The sequence below is a fragment of the Capricornis sumatraensis genome, chromosome 5, assembly GCF_032405125.1.
Source record: "Capricornis sumatraensis isolate serow.1 chromosome 5, serow.2, whole genome shotgun sequence".
Classification (NCBI taxonomy): domain Eukaryota; kingdom Metazoa; phylum Chordata; class Mammalia; order Artiodactyla; family Bovidae; genus Capricornis; species Capricornis sumatraensis.
This window is the reverse complement of record NC_091073.1, coordinates 35,116,131-35,133,656: the sequence shown is the minus strand read 5'-3', so window position 1 is coordinate 35,133,656 and position 17,526 is coordinate 35,116,131. Positions and strand designations below refer to the sequence as shown.

Below are 17,526 nucleotides of genomic sequence, written 5' to 3'. Positions count from 1 at the left end.
GAAATTTATATGAACACTATATATTAAGAATTTTGATATATTTTATTTTTGAGGTACTTCTATATATTCATGTAAAGTATGCATTAAGTTCATTTCTACCACTTTATAGCACTACCCAGTGTGAATACGCTACAATTAATTTATTCTACTGCTGATAGTGATTTCTGTATCTCACCATTAACCCTGATGCTACTAGGATTTTTAAGTGCTCTGGTAAAAATGTCTTAGAGTTTTGCTATCCTTTAATGGGTTAAAAGGACAGAGTTTCTATCATAAGCGAATGGTGAATGGTACCTAAAGATCTTTTGGCATTTCTTAAGATGGTTATATGACTTTTCTCTTACTCTATTAACATGATGAATTATATTAATTTTCTAATGTTAAATTAAACATTTTCCTGGAATGAACCCAACCAATTTATATGGATTATTTGGTTTAGTTTGTATCTACGTGTACAGAAAAAAGAATGGCTTATAATTTTTCCTTTTTCATACTGCCCTTTCACAAAAATAAGACATGCTTCATACAGCAGTTTTTGAGTGTTCATTCTTCTTCTGGGCTCTGGAAGCATATGAATGAGGTTTATTTCCAGAAAGCTCCTTGAATTAACCTATAATCCCATCAGAGCCTGTTATTCTATTTTAAACTAATGGTTTATATTTTTATTTTCCCATTGGTTAATTTTTCATAGTTATAGGACTATTCAGTTATGTTATTTCTTGAGATAGTTTTAGTAAGTTACGTTCCCAAAAATGTATCCACTTTGCTTAAATTTCATTGATTATATCTGACGATGTTTTGAATTTCTGCTCTTTCTGTAGTGCTGTTTCCTATTTATTCCTAGGATTGTGGATTTTTCTGTTTTCCCTTTGTTAATTCTGCCTGGGATTTGTCAATATAATTAGTCTTTTCTGAGAATCAATTTTGGCTTTGTTTGTCCTCTCTTTTCTTGAAATACACATATTGGAAGTCATTTCAGCAATGATTTGTTGATGGTTGATGCATTCTGCTTTTGTTTACCTTAAATACTCTTGTTACTGAAATATAATTTTACACTGGAGAATTGGGAGAAAATCATCTATCTCCCAGCTTCCATTGTTGCTGGTGACAAATATGCTCTTACCTCAGGTATCACTTCTAACAGATAATCTGTCTTTCCTATCTGGATGCTTTAAAGGTTTTCTCTTTGCCATGGGTATTCTGTAGTTCACTGTGATGTGTGCAGATGTTGACTTCGTATTTAACCTTTATTAGTGAATATCATCAATCAGTTGATTCATGCTTTGACCAGCTCTAAAAAAAAAAATCCCAGCTACTCTATCTCCACTGCTTGTCTAATAGTCTGCTTATTCTCTCTTCCAGGAAGTCTGAGGAGAAGAGTTAGACATCATTGTAACTTCTTACTCTTATCTCTTCATCTCTCCTGTATTTTTTATCTCATTTCACCTATGTGCTGTCTTCTAAGTGGTTCCTTCCAAAGTCGTTTGCATTTCACTAATCCTCTTTTCAATGTAACTAGTTCTTTAACCACTACTGAGTTGTGTCTTTTAAAATAATTTTATTTTTCATTTCCATAAGTCCCTGGTCTGTTTTCAAACTCAGCTGATCATTTCTGATAGTCTCAAAACTGAGAACTTGCTTATTTTTTTCTATATTACCTTTTATTTCCATAATAAATGTTGGGTTGTTTTTTTGTGTGTATGTGGCTGCACCACATGTGGGACCTTCGCTCCCTGACAGGGATCAAAGCCAGGCCCCCTGCAGCGGAAGCACAGTCTTAACCACTGCACCACCAGAGTTGTCCCAATAAACGTTTTCTAATATGACACTTGATATGTGTCTGTATCTGTCGTCTGCTCTTTCTGTTGGCCCTTATGCATGACGGTGTGTTTATTTTACTGGCAACTCAAATTTCACTAAATTTAAGCTGTTGGGCCCCTGAAGAGATTAGAATAAGATCACTTTATTCTTTTCTATCCAGAGGAGATCTGGATTTGTTTCTACTGTGTGCTAGGAACTCTTTGTAACCCTTTCAGTTTCCTGACCTGGAAATTCCTTAGCTATAAGAGTAGTACAAAATTGAACCACAACTCTTGGGGGAACAGGCCCATGTTTACCAATTCCCAGAGGATCCTTTTCTCTGTTTTTTCACCCTATTCTGAGCAAAGACTGTCATCTCAAAGGCTCCCTGCAGGCTACAGATTTTCCCAGCCCACCCTCTCATTAAGAGGGAAAGTGAAAGTCGTTCAGTTGTGTCCGACTCTTTGCAACCCCATGGACTAGTCCATGGGGTGAGTTCTCCAGGCCAGAATATACTGGAGTGAGTAGCCTTTCCCTTCTTCTCAGGGATTTTCCCAACCCAGGAATCAAACAGAGGTCTCCCACATTGCAGGTGGATTCTTTACCAGCTGAGGCACCAGGGAAGCCCTCTTAAAAGGATCTCCTCCTTGAAAGGGCTAATTACTAAGTTCTAGACTTCTGGTACTTTGATTTGCCCCTATAGCAGCACAGAGTTTTATGTTTCCCTCTGCTTTCCATCCTGGTTTCAGCTACTCTATTTTCCTGTCCTTTAGAGATTTCTCTTGTTTTCTTGGGAACACAGCAATAGATTTAGAATTATGTATTTGTGGACATGTTTCAGCATCTGTTTTACAAAAGAGGGATTTTCGAAATGGCTAGTCAACCACACTCCCCAGAGTCAACAGCCCTTTTATTTATTTTTAATTATTTCCCTATTAGTTATACTAATTATTCCTACAAATAAAAAATCTAATTATTTTAATTCAATTGTTCATTGTATCTTTGTCTATGAAGAGAGAATACCACATAATATAAATTTCCCAGTAATTGGTTATAAAAGGAGAGATGTACCACACCACTTCCCTTGTTCCTGGTGGGTCAATGGTTTCCATCTTTTGGAGTGAAGTGCCTTGAGTACTGGAACCTACCATGTCAGTCCAGAACAAGCATATACCTGACTTGGGTTGAAGCTAGTTACATAAACATTAGACACGCTTGCTGAACAAACACATAAGAAAATGACTTCAAGATAAAAGTAACCGAGTCCTACTATATTCAAAACTTTGTATAAATCTTCAACATATTCTGTAGGTGCAAAGTTAAATATCTGACTTTTAAATATGTAACTGTATGGTGTTACAGTATAGCATGAAAATGGTAAGACTCAATAAATGGTAACTGCAGGAAATGTTTACACACAGCGCATTAGTTAGTCAAGGAAAAACGTCCCCCCTTCCAATCTGTTGAGACCACCTGCAATGTAGATATAATCTTACAAAAAAAACAACAGTATTAGAATATTCTAACCTACTCCCTTTTCAGTGAATAAATTAACCACTTTCCCTCAGCCAAGTGAAAGAAAAGACCTCATGCTATAGAATGGTGTTTAATGAATGGTTGAAAGCAGTTAAAACTAAATTCAAACCAAAATTTGGAAAGATAAGTAGAAAACCATGTCAGCTTTAAGCTTTACAAGAGTCTAAGGAGTATTTTTTGGCCATCTGATGCAAAGAACTGACTCAATGGAAAAGACCCTGATGCTGAGAAATATAGAAGGCAGGAGGAGAAGAGGGCAACAGGGGACTAAACGGATGGCAGCACTGACTCCATGGACATGAGACTAGGCAAACTCCAGGAGACAGTGAAGGACAGGGAAGCCTGGCGTGCTGCAGCCCATGGGGTCACAGAAATTCGGGCATGACTGAGCGAATGAACAACAACAAAAGCAGTGAAGACTATCTCCAGCGTGAAGTCCCGTCAGGGCGGCAGCCCACACGAGCCCAGGGAAACTCCCGGTCCTGCATCTAAGCTTCAAAGTCATCAGTTAGGCTGCTAGGTTAAGGATTCTTAGAGAAACAAAGACACAATTTTTCTAATAAAATTTTAAAATGTTTTTTTCAAGCCTCATGAATTATGCACCATTTTGGATTATCTGCCTGTTACATACATTCTTATAGTCAACTATGATAAAGTAGCTCATTATGAACTAGGATTGAATGACTCAATAATATTCATACCCAGAATTAAGAACAAGTTACAGGCATTCACTTGAAAGGCCCTAAAACACTAGCCACCTCCAGAAAACCACGTAACATATATTTGGGGAGTGAGCATGGAGACATATATAGTGTGCAGTTGGGAGTGAGACTGAGGACATGTAATCAAGCCTAAAGAAGAAAGTACAGAATGAGGCAATAGACATAGAGGCGGGGGAAAGAGTAAGTTATGGATTTTCCTTACTATGATTAAGAGTTATGAACCAAGTATCACATAGGAAATAGCACAATGGTCAATATTTCTCATCTTTTAAAAAAATAAACAGCTAAAATTTTAATTTTATTTTAAATTTTAAAATTCTGTCATTAACTGTTATCTCCAACAAGTTACTCAGTTATACATGATTATATCTTTATCTGAAAAAAAAATAGAAGCTGTATCATAGGGATATTGTAAGAACTGAAATAAATAACATGTAACATGCTTAACAAAGTTCTTGACATATAAAGTGTTTAAAAAATAATAGTAGTTGTTAGTTTCATTAGTATGAGTACTTTGATGATAACAGCATTCTGGGGAGACATGATTTAAATCACAATATAATTTACTTGGGGAAAATGGTTTATAACTGGGTTTTATACAGCTAATTCTCAACCCATAACTAATTGCCAAACTAAGGTAAAATATAGCAGTATCTCAATGTCCCATTTATTTTTTTAAATAGCTATTATAACACACAAGATCACTGTAATCACATTACCTTATCAAGTACTGTATATGGATTTTCTGCATTAAAACGAAGGGGCGCATAGAATCTGAATCTCTCTCTGAACTCTGCCTGCTTCTCCTGATGAAGGCAGAAAAAGACAAAGTGAATCTCAAACAAACAGCTTCAACCAGTCTCATAAAAGCTTTCTTAAACAAACGACGACAACAAAACAACTTTGTTAGATAGCTTACATCAAACAAAACACATGCTTTCCTTATAAGAGAGACTTCTGCATTTTGGAGAGGTGAGACTTCATGTCTGACAGTTGCTGCAATCTTTTTGGTAGTTTCCCATCTTTCAGGTAATTCCTGCAAAAACAAAGGTGCAAATGGGAAATCACTGCAGCACCTAAAACAAACCAGCTCCACAGGATTGAATTATCCTAATCTTTCTCCGCTAACCCATGGCATCCTTTCATTCTTGTATAAGAGATGGAGTTTATACCCCAAAGATTAAAGTGACTAAAAGGCTCAGAACCAGACTGAATCCCAGACTGACACACTGGCACCTCTGGAGTCACGTCTTCCAAGCACAAACCAGGCTGTCCTCTGAAACTGACCTCAGCATAAATCAAAATGTTTTCGAAATAAAACACAAATTACCAAATTATTTTGCTACTGAGGTAACAAAATTAAGTGCTCTGGAAATGACTCGGTTGATCTAACACCTAGAAATGGAGCCATATTTAGCCAGTGAAAAGAAGATGTTTTAGACCTGGTGGGGCAGCGATGAAAATATGAATCAGTCCTGTCCTTCATTTTCCTCTGACTCCCAAAGCTGTGTTTGTACTCGCTCTGGATGGAGAGTTTGAACGTTTGGGTTAATTGTAAATGAAAGGATTTTCAAACTAAGATGAGGCAAAGGGAAGGGAAGATTAATTCCTACTTGATGGAGGACAAAGCAGTCATAAATTGTTCAGGTAGCCACTCAACTCTGCTCTCCTGACTACGATGCAAACGGCAACAGCAACTTACTCTCTCTGAAGAGCCTTCTGTGTAACTGCTGTTGAAAAGCATTCCTTGTGTCCAGACTAAGAAAGCATTGTTTGTCTGGGTCATCTCCCAGGACACTGAAATTGTTTTGTCACACAAAACCACACACGGTGATGGGACTCTACTTGTGTATCTGAAGTACAAAAATCAAAGGTTTTAAAGACTATTTTGTAACCTTTGATAAATATTTGACAAATGATTCAGTAACTGTCAATTAGGAAAAGTGCACTGTGCTAAGTATAAATTGTATCTGAGTGGTGGAGGAGGGCTACAAAGATAAAACATATGCTTTAGACAGATATTGAGATATCATCTGTCAGTGTGAATGAGAGGCACACAAAATAACTTTTTTCATGACAGAACCTGTTAACTTCCATCAGGAGGTGTTATGAAATGAAAATGCAACAAGGTGTCCTGACAGAAACACCCAACCAGGCCAGGAGCTAAGAGATTGGGCGCTAAAGCCACCTGCTTTTCATCTTGTTTCTCCATCCTTCTCAACAAAACTCTGCATCCTCATCTGTGCAGTCTCACTCTGCAATTCCAACTGACCCCACAGAACCTAAAAGGTCCATGGAGTCCCTCAGGGCCATGGGAGAGAAGACATGAAGAGGCTCGGTGAGCTCAGGGTCCTTCACCTTCTTCAGCTACACTAGACCCACTGCTCCCTGCTTTGCATTTGGGGATACCAAAGAAGCTTCCGCTTGATAAAAAGTAAACTGTCATTGAAAACCAATAGATTAGATGACCTCCAAAGTCCAGCTGATACTGGTTCACTCAAGGAGGAGACACTGCCTCAGAGGCTCACAGCAATGAGTGGATTTCAACAGGGAGAGATGAGGGTGAGATCCCTCGATATCTTGTAAGGTTTCCAACGCAGAATGGAGTGAGAGTGTGGGCTCTATGGAAACTGGACAGGATTCTGAGGCCAGGGGCAGTCAATGAAGGTTTCGTAACAGGGAGGGGACTTTAAAAAATCCACAGATTGCAGGTGTAATCTAGCTTCAGAGCATACTGTAGACAGAGTATGAGGAGACAGACATGCCCAGGGGTTTTAAGCATCAAACTGAGCACAGGCAAGTTTGGGGAAATGTTGTGTCTGTTAACGATAATGAAGGAGAAAAAGTAACTCTCACAAATGGCTTCAATTAAAACAAATCTGGTACATTGTTAGCCCCCACAAGCAACTTGGAACTGCCTATAAATCTTACATTTTCCCCTGATCAGCACGAATTACCAGCATGAAGACACACACAGAGCTAAAAGTGTGGTTCACTTTTGAAACCTTGAAAAGCTTAGTATTTTCAATATTGCCAAAACTGTAAGTAGTGAGTCAAACTTATTTTTTATAGAAAAAAAGCAGAACACCACATTTGCTTTTATTCATCTTGGAAACATAAGAGTCCATTAGAAAGCATGTAAGCTAAAAAATGCATAAAAGAATTTTAAATCTTTCGCCGGACCACCGCACTAAAATTGAATATCTGAACCTAACAGTCAGCACTAAGTGACCTGATCAAACACGTCTCCATCACCACTTACACCTTCCTCATTAACTAATTGTTGAACAATGTATATAAGGTGCCATATGTGTCAGCAAAATCTGTCAAAGACTTAAAAATGACAACAGAAATGACTGGGACCTAGCTTTAGCAAAGTGTGAGCCAAACTTTTATAATACAAATTCTGGAGGCCATGACCCAAATCCCCCTATCAGTTCCTTCTATTATGGCTGGTTTCTCTATACAACATATTTTCAGGTTCAAGATCTGACTCAAAGAATATCCCAATCTTCCTAAAAACAAACACGCATAGTGCGTTCTACGGTCATTATTTAATCTCTCACTCTTGTTATATACTATCTATCCACATTGTCTTTCACTCCAAATCAAACTAGATTTTCTTTTAGAGACAGATTTTACCTAAACAAAATTTAATAATTCATACACAGTAATTCTTTGTAGCCAACAGAGCACTCGTAAATACAGTGTTGCAGTGAGTCTTCACAAAACAAAATGTGGACTATAAAATGGAGCAGCAGAAGTGAAAATCGCTCCGTGTCCGACTCTTTGCACCCCCATGGACCATACAGTCCATGGAATTCTCCAGGCCAGAATACTGGAGTGGGTAGCCTTTCCCTTCTCCAGGGGACAACCCAGGGATTGAACCTAGGTCTCCTGCATTGCAGTTGGATTCTTTACCAGCTGAGCCACAAGGGAAGCCTCAAAAAGTTAAACTTAGAAACCACATGACCCAGTAATTCTGCTCTTAAATTTTTTTCAAAAAAGGAATGAAAACAGGTACTCAAATACTTTTGCACTAATGGCCACAGCAACATTATTTAAGACACACGCACACACGCACGCACACACGCACGCACACCTGAACATCATTCAGCCATAAACAGGAATGAAGTAGTGATATATGCTACAATGTTCATGAATCTCAAAAACATCCTGCCACGTGAGAAAAGCCAGACACAAAAGGCCACATATTGTATAAAACCACTTATATGAAGTTTCTACAGTAAGTAAACCCGTAAGGACAGGAAAAGACTGGCAGTAGCCCTGGACGGATGGCAGGTAGTAGGGGAGGAGTGGGCAATGACCACTAATGGACATGGAGTTTCTCTGAAGGTGATGAAAATGTTCTGAAACTATAATAGGCAGAGGCAGGGGTTACACAACCTTGTGAATGCACTAATGCCACACATGTTGAAGGGGTTACTTTTACGTTATATAAACTGTGAATTTCACCTCAATTTAAAAAAAAAACATGGGGAATTGGAGACAGTATAGACAAATGTTGAAAGTGAGGGATCTTGAGGGATATTTTACTGAAGAGGAAGCATGCTCTGAGACAAACATATGAGATGGATTTGCAAAAAAGAAATCCTAGTTTGAGTTCCATGCTCTAATCACTGAACTAGACAGAACTCAATACAAAGTTTTGTGTTTTTTTTTTTTTTTTTTAACTTAATGCAGAAACTGATCAAATTGCAAAGTTAAACCTAAACCCATCCTGGAAGCTGGTAGATGATGTAAATATGTAAACTCTCTATAGAATTTCAACATGAACATGGGAATAGCATCTCAATGGTGAGATTTTTATTCATGAATTCAGTGATAACCACAAAGACTTTGCACATCATTTGGTACACAGCAGCCAAGTCAATCCAGAACATAGAGCAGGGTGACACAGAAACCCTGTTTAGGAGACAGTGATTTCTCCATCCAAATTGGGCTTTATTTATTCTTTATTAACATGTCCATGATTTGTTTCCAAAGACTAGGACAGTTCTCAACTGACAGGCAATTTTAGATGATAAAGAGAGCTGGAGTTCATTTCACATGGGAAAGTGAAGATTTAAGAGAAACCCCAAAGTCCTTGAGAGACTCTCTATTACCTGAATACCTCTAACACGAAGATGGTGAAGCAGAGCCACGCGGAGCAAGGATTTGGGCATGCAATACCCCTAGATTTGTACATCCCAGCTTCATTACTTGAGTGGCCCTGAGAAAATTAGTCCCTTTCAGCTTCAGATTCCTAAGCTGTAAAATGAAAACATTAATATCTACAGTGTCTGTTGCTACGAGGAGTCATAAGACAGTACACAGGAAGAATGAACGTGGGTACAGGAGGTGCTCAGTTTATGGTGATGGTGAGTATTTTACCCCTACACTCACCTTTAGCTGGGTATAGACTTGCTCAGGCATCTTCTGGCCATACATTTCCAAGAGTGTGATGGTTTCTTTCAGTGGTTCAAAGAGTTCATCAGTAGCTCTCTGTCGGCTTCTTACAGCCAGAAGATGCCCCATAATGTCAACTAAACCATCATGATCGCCTTCACTTAATTCTCTCTGAAGTCCAGCATCTGTCTCCTTTATAAATTCTTGTAGTTCATTCAGGCTATAAGGACAGGTATGTACATACACATATACAAACACAAATTAAACTCATGAAAACTTAGAAGAATAAGGCTTTTGACTGATTCTTATTTTCAGTATTTATCTAAGTAAATGTTTGTTAACTGTATTATAAAACTAGCAATTTTAATGCTCTTAAAATTAATACATCAGTTTTAAGAAGCAGTCAGGTATGAGAAGTTATAATTCCAAACATCAAAACACAAAGCGCTACCTGTCGATGACGAATCTCAAAAGATGCTCCTGAAACATCCAGCTCCATTTCCTGATGATGTTCAGCAAGCTCACTTTAAAAGGCTTCATGTCCACCTTGAACCAACTATCAAACACCCTGAAGTCGTCAAACTTGCTCATCTGAACATACAGAGCCTCATAAATGTCAATCTATAATTAGAAAAAAAAATAGTCACCGTGCAACAACTCAGTCAAAACCCAGAAACTAGATTGACTGCTGAAGGTTTTCCTTGCCTGTTCTTTGAACTGCTCAAGTGTTGGTGACTGTTCAGGGACCTCTTCATTCACGCGAGGCTCCACCTCCTCGGCCGACACAGTAGGGCCATACAGAAGGAAGTGCTTCATGGACTCAGCTCGGTCTTCTACCCAGAGGTAAGCATACGTGTCCAGGGTGTTTCTGAAGTCCAAGACTTTGCTGATAACGTCAGTTACTCTCCTCATGATCTCCTGCCTACCTTCTGCCAGGCCCAGCATGTTGTCCACATCACTCTAAACAGCAGCAGAGCCAAGCATTTACAAAACTCAACCGTGTTCTCTCAGTTATGTGCAACCCAACATTCTCCAAGGCCAGTCTTCAATAGAGAATAGTTAGTAAGATAAAAAATTGTGTTGCCTTTCCCAACTTTTCCTTATGCTCATTATCCCAATTAATTTTGAATCATTACTATAAAAGCTAACTTTATAATTAATAATAATTGTCATTAATATACATGTATTTGTACAGGCATTACGTATTCAAATGTCTGGGTAGTTGAGTAAGCACGTTTGTTTTGAATTCAGGGAAGTTGCAACCCTCTATATCCTTTTCTGCCTTTTCATCTGAAATATTGTTTCTTAATATTTTCTCTTTTGCATTTATATATCAAGAATGAAGTGCTTTCTCTCGTGTGGCTTTATCCCATTTTAAAAGGCTGTTCTAAAATTCCTGATTTTCCTGGCTGCCTCAGGATTAGCTCACAGCATCTTGCTTGCAGGTTAGTTACAAATAAAATTAATCACACTTGGGATAAATACAGCACAAAAGTGTGAACATCAGATTAGAGAACACTAGAACTCAAAATTGAAGTATATTCAGAAGAAAAGCTTTGGAATTAGCTTTGCATTTGTTTGTAACTCTAAACACATGTGCAAAATTGGATAAAATATATGTAAATATGTTGAACTTTTAAAAATATATAAACTTTTTAAAGAATTTGTTTCAAGTTTCCTTGATCTCTCTGTATTCTATTTTCTGCATTCAGTACTCAGTATCACTATTAATAAATGCATGTATGAGCTCTTAATCTATTATGTACGTATAATTAATAAATGCAATACCTATTTACAAAGAGCCTACCTGGTAGCTTTCTGTTTCCAGATGTGCTGCCACCCGCTTCATCTGGGCAGACATTCTGAAACTACTGCATAGCATTTCTTCCACCAGATCATAGAAGCCATCTCCAGCCTCTCTTTCTAAAGAAGGCGTAAACAGAATTTCCGGGGGCATTAAGATCATGTGTGCTTGAAAAAATGGTGCAGGTTTCAATTGTTTCTCTGTGTTCTTCAGAAAGAAGTCTAAGTCATGCATTATCGCTTGAAAAAAGCCTTCCACCACGATGTCATCAATAAATTCTACATAAATCTTCCAGGCATCCAGAGAAGGATTGGCTCTGAATAGCTTCCTATTTTCCTACCAACAGCAAGTATTAATAGATCAGTACAGACAACAGTGAGTATAAAAATGAAAGCTGTTCATTTAAATGGTACATTAAAGGGGCTGCATTTAGGGGTACAACATAGAAACATTCAAATGCTTGGCTGTAGAATCTTAAGCCAGATGGCAATGACCCAAGCAGGATTTTGTAACACTTAGTTTATTCATAAAATACATTCAAAAGTCATTCTTTAAAGGAGAAATCATTATGAAGACTGCTACCTACAAATACACACAAAAACTACACTATTTCCCAAAGCATCCTAGATGGACGGGGCCTGGGACTTGACCTTCCAGGCCCTCTCCTGTAAATGAAGTTCCCCCACCAAGCCAGTTGTCCGGAGAACACTGCGCTGGGAAACCAGAGATCACTCAGTCAGGACAGAGTGATGTGCTCTAGGCCATTCTTGGAGACTTGCACTGTACTTTAAGTCCATTAACCTGGTTTAACTGATTGTTTCCAAACACGAAATTATTTTGGGCCACCCACCTATGAGCAGCTGGAGGAGTAATACTAACTCAGCTTGGGAAACACTGACCTGGGGAAGTCCAACTTCCTTTGTGCTTTAATAACATCAAATTCCTCAACCTCTGCATCTCCCCATGGGTGGGTCAATGGGCACAACAGCCCAGACATGGACATGGTTAAGGACGGCTAGAGGTTGGGCACCGTGTGGCAGGTCGAGGGACAGAGATTTGAAAAGGTCAGGTGAGCAACAAGGCTGGTTCCAGGGGTACCTTCTGAGTGGGAAAGTTTAAAGTCTATACAGGCCAGAGAGTAGATGCCAAAGACAGAAGCTACTGTGACACAGAGAAAGTGTGTTAGTCACTCAATCGTGTCTGATTCTTTGTGACCCTGTGGACTATAGCCTGTCCATGGAATTTTCCAGGCAAGAATACTGGAGTGGGTTGCCATTTCCTTCTCCAGGGGACTTTCTGACCCAGGGATCAAACCCAGGTCTCCGGCACTGCAGGCAGAGTTCTTTACCATCTGAGCTACCAAGGGGGACACAGAGAAAAGATGACAGCAAAACAGCGGATGATAAGGTAACTATGCTTTCTTTGATTATTCGCCACTGTGGAGGCATGATCCAGGATTCAAAGGTGTGTGCTACAGGCACAAATCACAACTACAGAGGTGACTCTCAACCCTGATAAAGCAGGGCAGGAATTAGCATGGTTTTGAAGGTTTTTTTTTTTTTTTTGCCTTCTAACAATTTTAAGAACTGCTGTTTTCAGGGATGCTGTCTTTTCCACCATCCAGGTGGAAGCATTCACATCTGTGTGTCGTATATGACCCACACCTCTGGAGCCGGGCAGTACACACCCCAGACAACTGCGCACAGCAGTCCTATCTCCGCGGAAACCAGAAAGGAGAAATACAGAGGTCAAAGGGGTGAAAAAAATCCTCAAAGACTATCTTGTTCGGGCTCTGCATCTTGAAGATATAAAACAAAGACCTAAAATGCACTCAGGATCCCATTAACAAGAACTAGAAGCCAGTCCTCTTGACTTCTCAAAGCAGGGTTCTTTGCAACATGTCACAGTAATACAACTATGATTTCCTCACTGTTCACACTTTCCCATATCAAGAGACTCAGTGTATATCACTACAATGCCACTTACATGAAGTTGTTATAGCTTCAACGATTTACAGTATAGGGAGGAAAAGAAATAGAAAGGAGAGCTCTGGGTGACTGAATCACCACTCGGGTCCCTTCCAGACCCAACTGTCCACGGTTCTGCCCTTCTCATCATCTTAGATGCTGACTACAGACATGTACTGAGAATCGACAGCCACAAAGGGCATGGCATGAAAAGGCAGAACTTACGCACCTGCTGCTGGCTTTCTATGTCTTTCCCCAGAACCACACTCCTCACTGGAAGTCTGAGGACCAAGCTCAAAATGATGTGCTAATAAGAGGTGGGGCAATCACTTAAAACACAGATTATAGAAACAAGTACTCGTTTCCTTTCTATTTTAAAGTTGCATTCCCTCAAGTTGGAAGCTCTCCACAGTTCTTGGTGACTTCAGAGCTTCTTAGTTTTTTACTTAAAGGCAAAAAGCAGAGTCTACTTACTAGCAGAAAAACTCCAACCTTATTCTGTGAGAATAACACTGCAAAACCTTGCTTGTAACTATTTCCAGTCATATATTGGCAACAATTTCAATGCATTTTGATCAGGATTCATAAATTTTACTGGTCTAAACCCCGAGGTTACTGTTTAGGGAGTCCACTTTTTTATTATTAAGAAAATACAATTGAAGAAGCTAATCATAACCCATCATCTGTCCTCTATGAGACAGACTCTAAGGCATAAACACTCCTAAGTATGTCCTAAAAGTCACAGCATAATTCACAGTATCTTGGCAAACCAGGAATAGTCAATGGCATGAGTAAGTTAAGATACTGCTGAAAAAACTTTCTTCTTTACTTATCATAACATCCCTTTGATTCCTTCAAGCCTTGTTTGTTTAGTCAGTGAGTCATATCTGACTCTTCTGAGACCCCATGGACTGTAGCCCGCCAGACTCCTCTGTCCATGAGATTTCCCAGGCAAGAATATTGGGGTGGGTTGCCATTTCTTTCTCCCGGGGATCTTCCCAACCCAGGGATCAAATCTGCGTCTCCTACATACGCAGGCAGATTCTTTACCATCGAGCCACCCGGGAAGCCCCAGCTACCCAGGCCTTAGGGAGAACCTTCAGCGGGAGCATGGCCCTACCTACACCTTGATTTCACACTTTCAGCCTCCAGTCTGTGTGAGAATACAATTCAGTTGTTCTAAGACATCCATTTGTGGTACTTTGTTACAGCATTTGTTACTTTGTTACTAGCAGCCCAAGAGTGCTAACACAGGCAGTCAGCAAAGAAAGCAAAGTTTATGCCTTAATAAGTGTTACCAGTAGGGAAAACTAATACTTCCTTAAATATTTCAGACAAACTTGGAAGTATACAAAGTCTTTGAAACCCATAGGCATTCCCACGCCCCTGCTATTTCATGGCACTCAGTACAGCATATCAAATGTACCACATGTTACTTTTTAGTGAATGCATTTGCTGCTTTTCAGATACTGTCTTCACAGAATTCCAAAGCCAGTCTATGCAAAAATCTCCACTTGGGTGGACATCTCTAACATGCCCAAAGACGAATCCTGTATTTTCTCTACATCTTGCTCTCCCACAGCCCTCCTCATGTCAGTAAAGAGAAACTCTATTTTCCCAGTGGCCTAGACCAAAAACCTCAATTTCATCTTCGACTTCTCTGTCCCCTGACTTGTCACAGAAAATATTCTTGGCTCTGCCTCCAAAATACATCTAGCACATGCCTACTCTTTACCACTGTCACCCTGACCTAAGCCATCATCACCTGGATTATAGACTCATCCTCTCTGTCTACCATCTCCTGTCTCCCATTTCACTCAACAGGGAAAGCCTATGAGCAGAGAGTTTCTGGCTGCTATTTCCCCTTAGAGCAAAACCCAAAGATCTCAAAATGGCCTGCTGATCCTGTGTGATTTGCCCTTAAAAGCGGGCACTCAGTTGTGTCTGACTCTTTGCAACCCCAAGGACTGTAGCCCGCAAGTTCCTCTGTCCGCAGGATTTCCCAGCAAGAATACTGGAGTAGGTTGTCATTCCCTTCTCCAGGGGATCTTCCTGACCCAGGGATGGATATCATGTCTCCTGCTCTGAAGGCAGATTCTTTCCTGAGCCAACAGGGATTTGTCCTTAGTCCCTTTCAAACTTAATTATGTGCAATTATTCCCCTTAGAAATTACGCTTCAGGCAGGCTGGCTCTCTAACTGATCCTTAGATATGCGGCCCATTACTGTTCAGTCCCCAAGTCGCGTGTGACTCTTTGCAACCCCATGGACTGCAGCACAGCAGGCTTCCCCGTATCCTCCATTATCTCCCAGAGTTTTCAAACTCATGTCCATTGAGTCAGTGATGGTATCCAACCATCTCATCCTCTGCCATCCGCTTCTCTTTTTGCCTTCAATCTATCCCAGCATCAGGGTCTTTTCCAATGAGTCAGCTCTTTGCATCAAGTAAGCCAAAGTATTGGAACTTCAGCTTCAATATTGGTCCTTCCAATAAATATCTGGGGTTCATTTCCTTTAGGATTGACTGTTGGACCTCCTTGCCGTTCAAGGGACTCTCAAGAGTTGTCCCCAGCACCACAATTCAAAAGTACCAATTCTTTAGCACTCAGCTTTTTTTATGGTCCAACTCTCACATCCGTATAGAACTACTGGAAAAACCAGAGCTTTGACTATGAGACCTTTGTTGGCAAAGTGATGTCTTTGCTTTCTAATACACTGACTGGGTTTATCATTGCTTTGTCATGCGGCCCATACTCCTTCTGTGGCTTTTGTACTTTGATGCTAGAACATCCTCCTTTTGTTTTCCACGTAGCTCATTCCTCTTCAGTTCTCAGCAGAAACGCTACCTTAGTAAAGAGGCCCTTCTAACCACCTCAGATACAGTGTCCACCCTGCCTGCCGTTGATCCTCTCTCGTGCCATCTCTGCTTTATTTTCCACCACCGCTCCTATGATCAGCTGAGGCACTACTATACATCTGTCATGTTCTCTTTCTCTATTCCCCGACAAGGGTGTAAGGCTTAAGAGACAAGACTTCTTTCTTCCGCTTTGCTTTCTCTGTCTTCTGCTCTTCTTGTATTTTGTATCTTCTCTTACCTTGATAATGCTGCAATAGCGCCTATCACTGCTTTAAAAGCTCAAATACTTGTGAGGAGAGTAACTAACGCTGTCACCCTCAGGGGGTGGTTGAGAGGGTTACATGAGATGATGTGAACACGATGGATGTCACACAGAGCATTTACCCAACAGTGGTAGCTACTGACAGCATTCAAAACCGGTGATAACTATGACCAAGATAACAACCTCATTTCTAGCCTCTCTGTTTTACCAAAAGATCCCATATTCCCATCTCTTCCCTCAGAAATGAGCACAGTAAGGTCTAAGAAATGACAGGCAAGTACTACAAATTCCTCCATTTTCAATGCTTAGTAAAACCATACATAAAGCTCTTTCAGGTTCAATAAAAGAGCCCTTCTGAACTATTTCAAATCCTAAAGGATGATGCTGTGCAAGTGCTGCACTCACTATGCCAGCAAATTTGGAAAGCTCAACAGTGGCTCCAGGACTGGAAAAGGTCAGTTTTCAGTCCAATACCAAAGAAGGGCAGTGCCAAATAATATTTAAACAATTGTGCTCATTTTCACATGCTAGCAAGGTTATGTTCAAAATCCTTCAAGCTAGGGTTCAGTAGTATGTGAACGTATAAGATGTACAAGCTGGGGTTTGAAGAGGTACACAAACCAGAGATTAAATTGCCAACATTTGTTAGATCACGGAGAAAGCAAGGCAGTTTCAGAAAAACAACTACTTGTGCTTCCCTGACTAGGCTACAGCCTTTGACTGTGTAGATCACAACAAATTGTGGAAAATTCTTTAAGAGATGGGAATACCAGACCTTACCTATCTCCTGAAAAATCTGCAAGCAGGTCAAGAAGCAACAGTTAGAACCAGACATAGAACAACAAACTGGTTCAAAATGGAAAAGGAGAACTACAAGGCTGTATATTGTCACCCTGTTTATTTAACTTATATGCAGAGTGCATCATGAGAAATGCCAGGCTGTGTGAATCACAAGCTGGAATCAGGATTGCTAGGAGAAATATTAACAACCTCAGACATGCAGATGGTACCACTCTAATGGCAGAAAGTGAAAAGGAACTAAAGAACGTCCTGATGAAGGTGAAAGAAAAGAGTGAAAAATCTGGATTTAAAACTCAACATTCAAAAAACTAAGATCATGGCATCTGCTCCATCATTTCACAGCAAAGGGAAGGCAAAAAAAATGGAAGA

The 17,526-nt window shown here is 39.8% G+C and overlaps 1 protein-coding gene across 1 annotated transcript in view; it reads right to left on the bottom strand.

Annotated features, from left to right (window-relative positions):
• Positions 1–17,526, bottom strand: part of DNAH11 (dynein axonemal heavy chain 11) — a 357,268-nt gene that overhangs the window by 291,834 nt on the left and 47,908 nt on the right. The window contains exons 15-20 of the mRNA XM_068973106.1: positions 11,275–11,607; positions 10,173–10,427; positions 9,919–10,088; positions 9,465–9,687; positions 4,978–5,094; positions 4,778–4,864 (exon numbers count right to left, since the gene is read on the bottom strand). Coding sequence (XP_068829207.1) covers positions 4,778–4,864; positions 4,978–5,094; positions 9,465–9,687; positions 9,919–10,088; positions 10,173–10,427; positions 11,275–11,607 — 1,185 coding nt within the window. The remainder of the gene's footprint in view (positions 1–4,777; positions 4,865–4,977; positions 5,095–9,464; positions 9,688–9,918; positions 10,089–10,172; positions 10,428–11,274; positions 11,608–17,526) is intronic.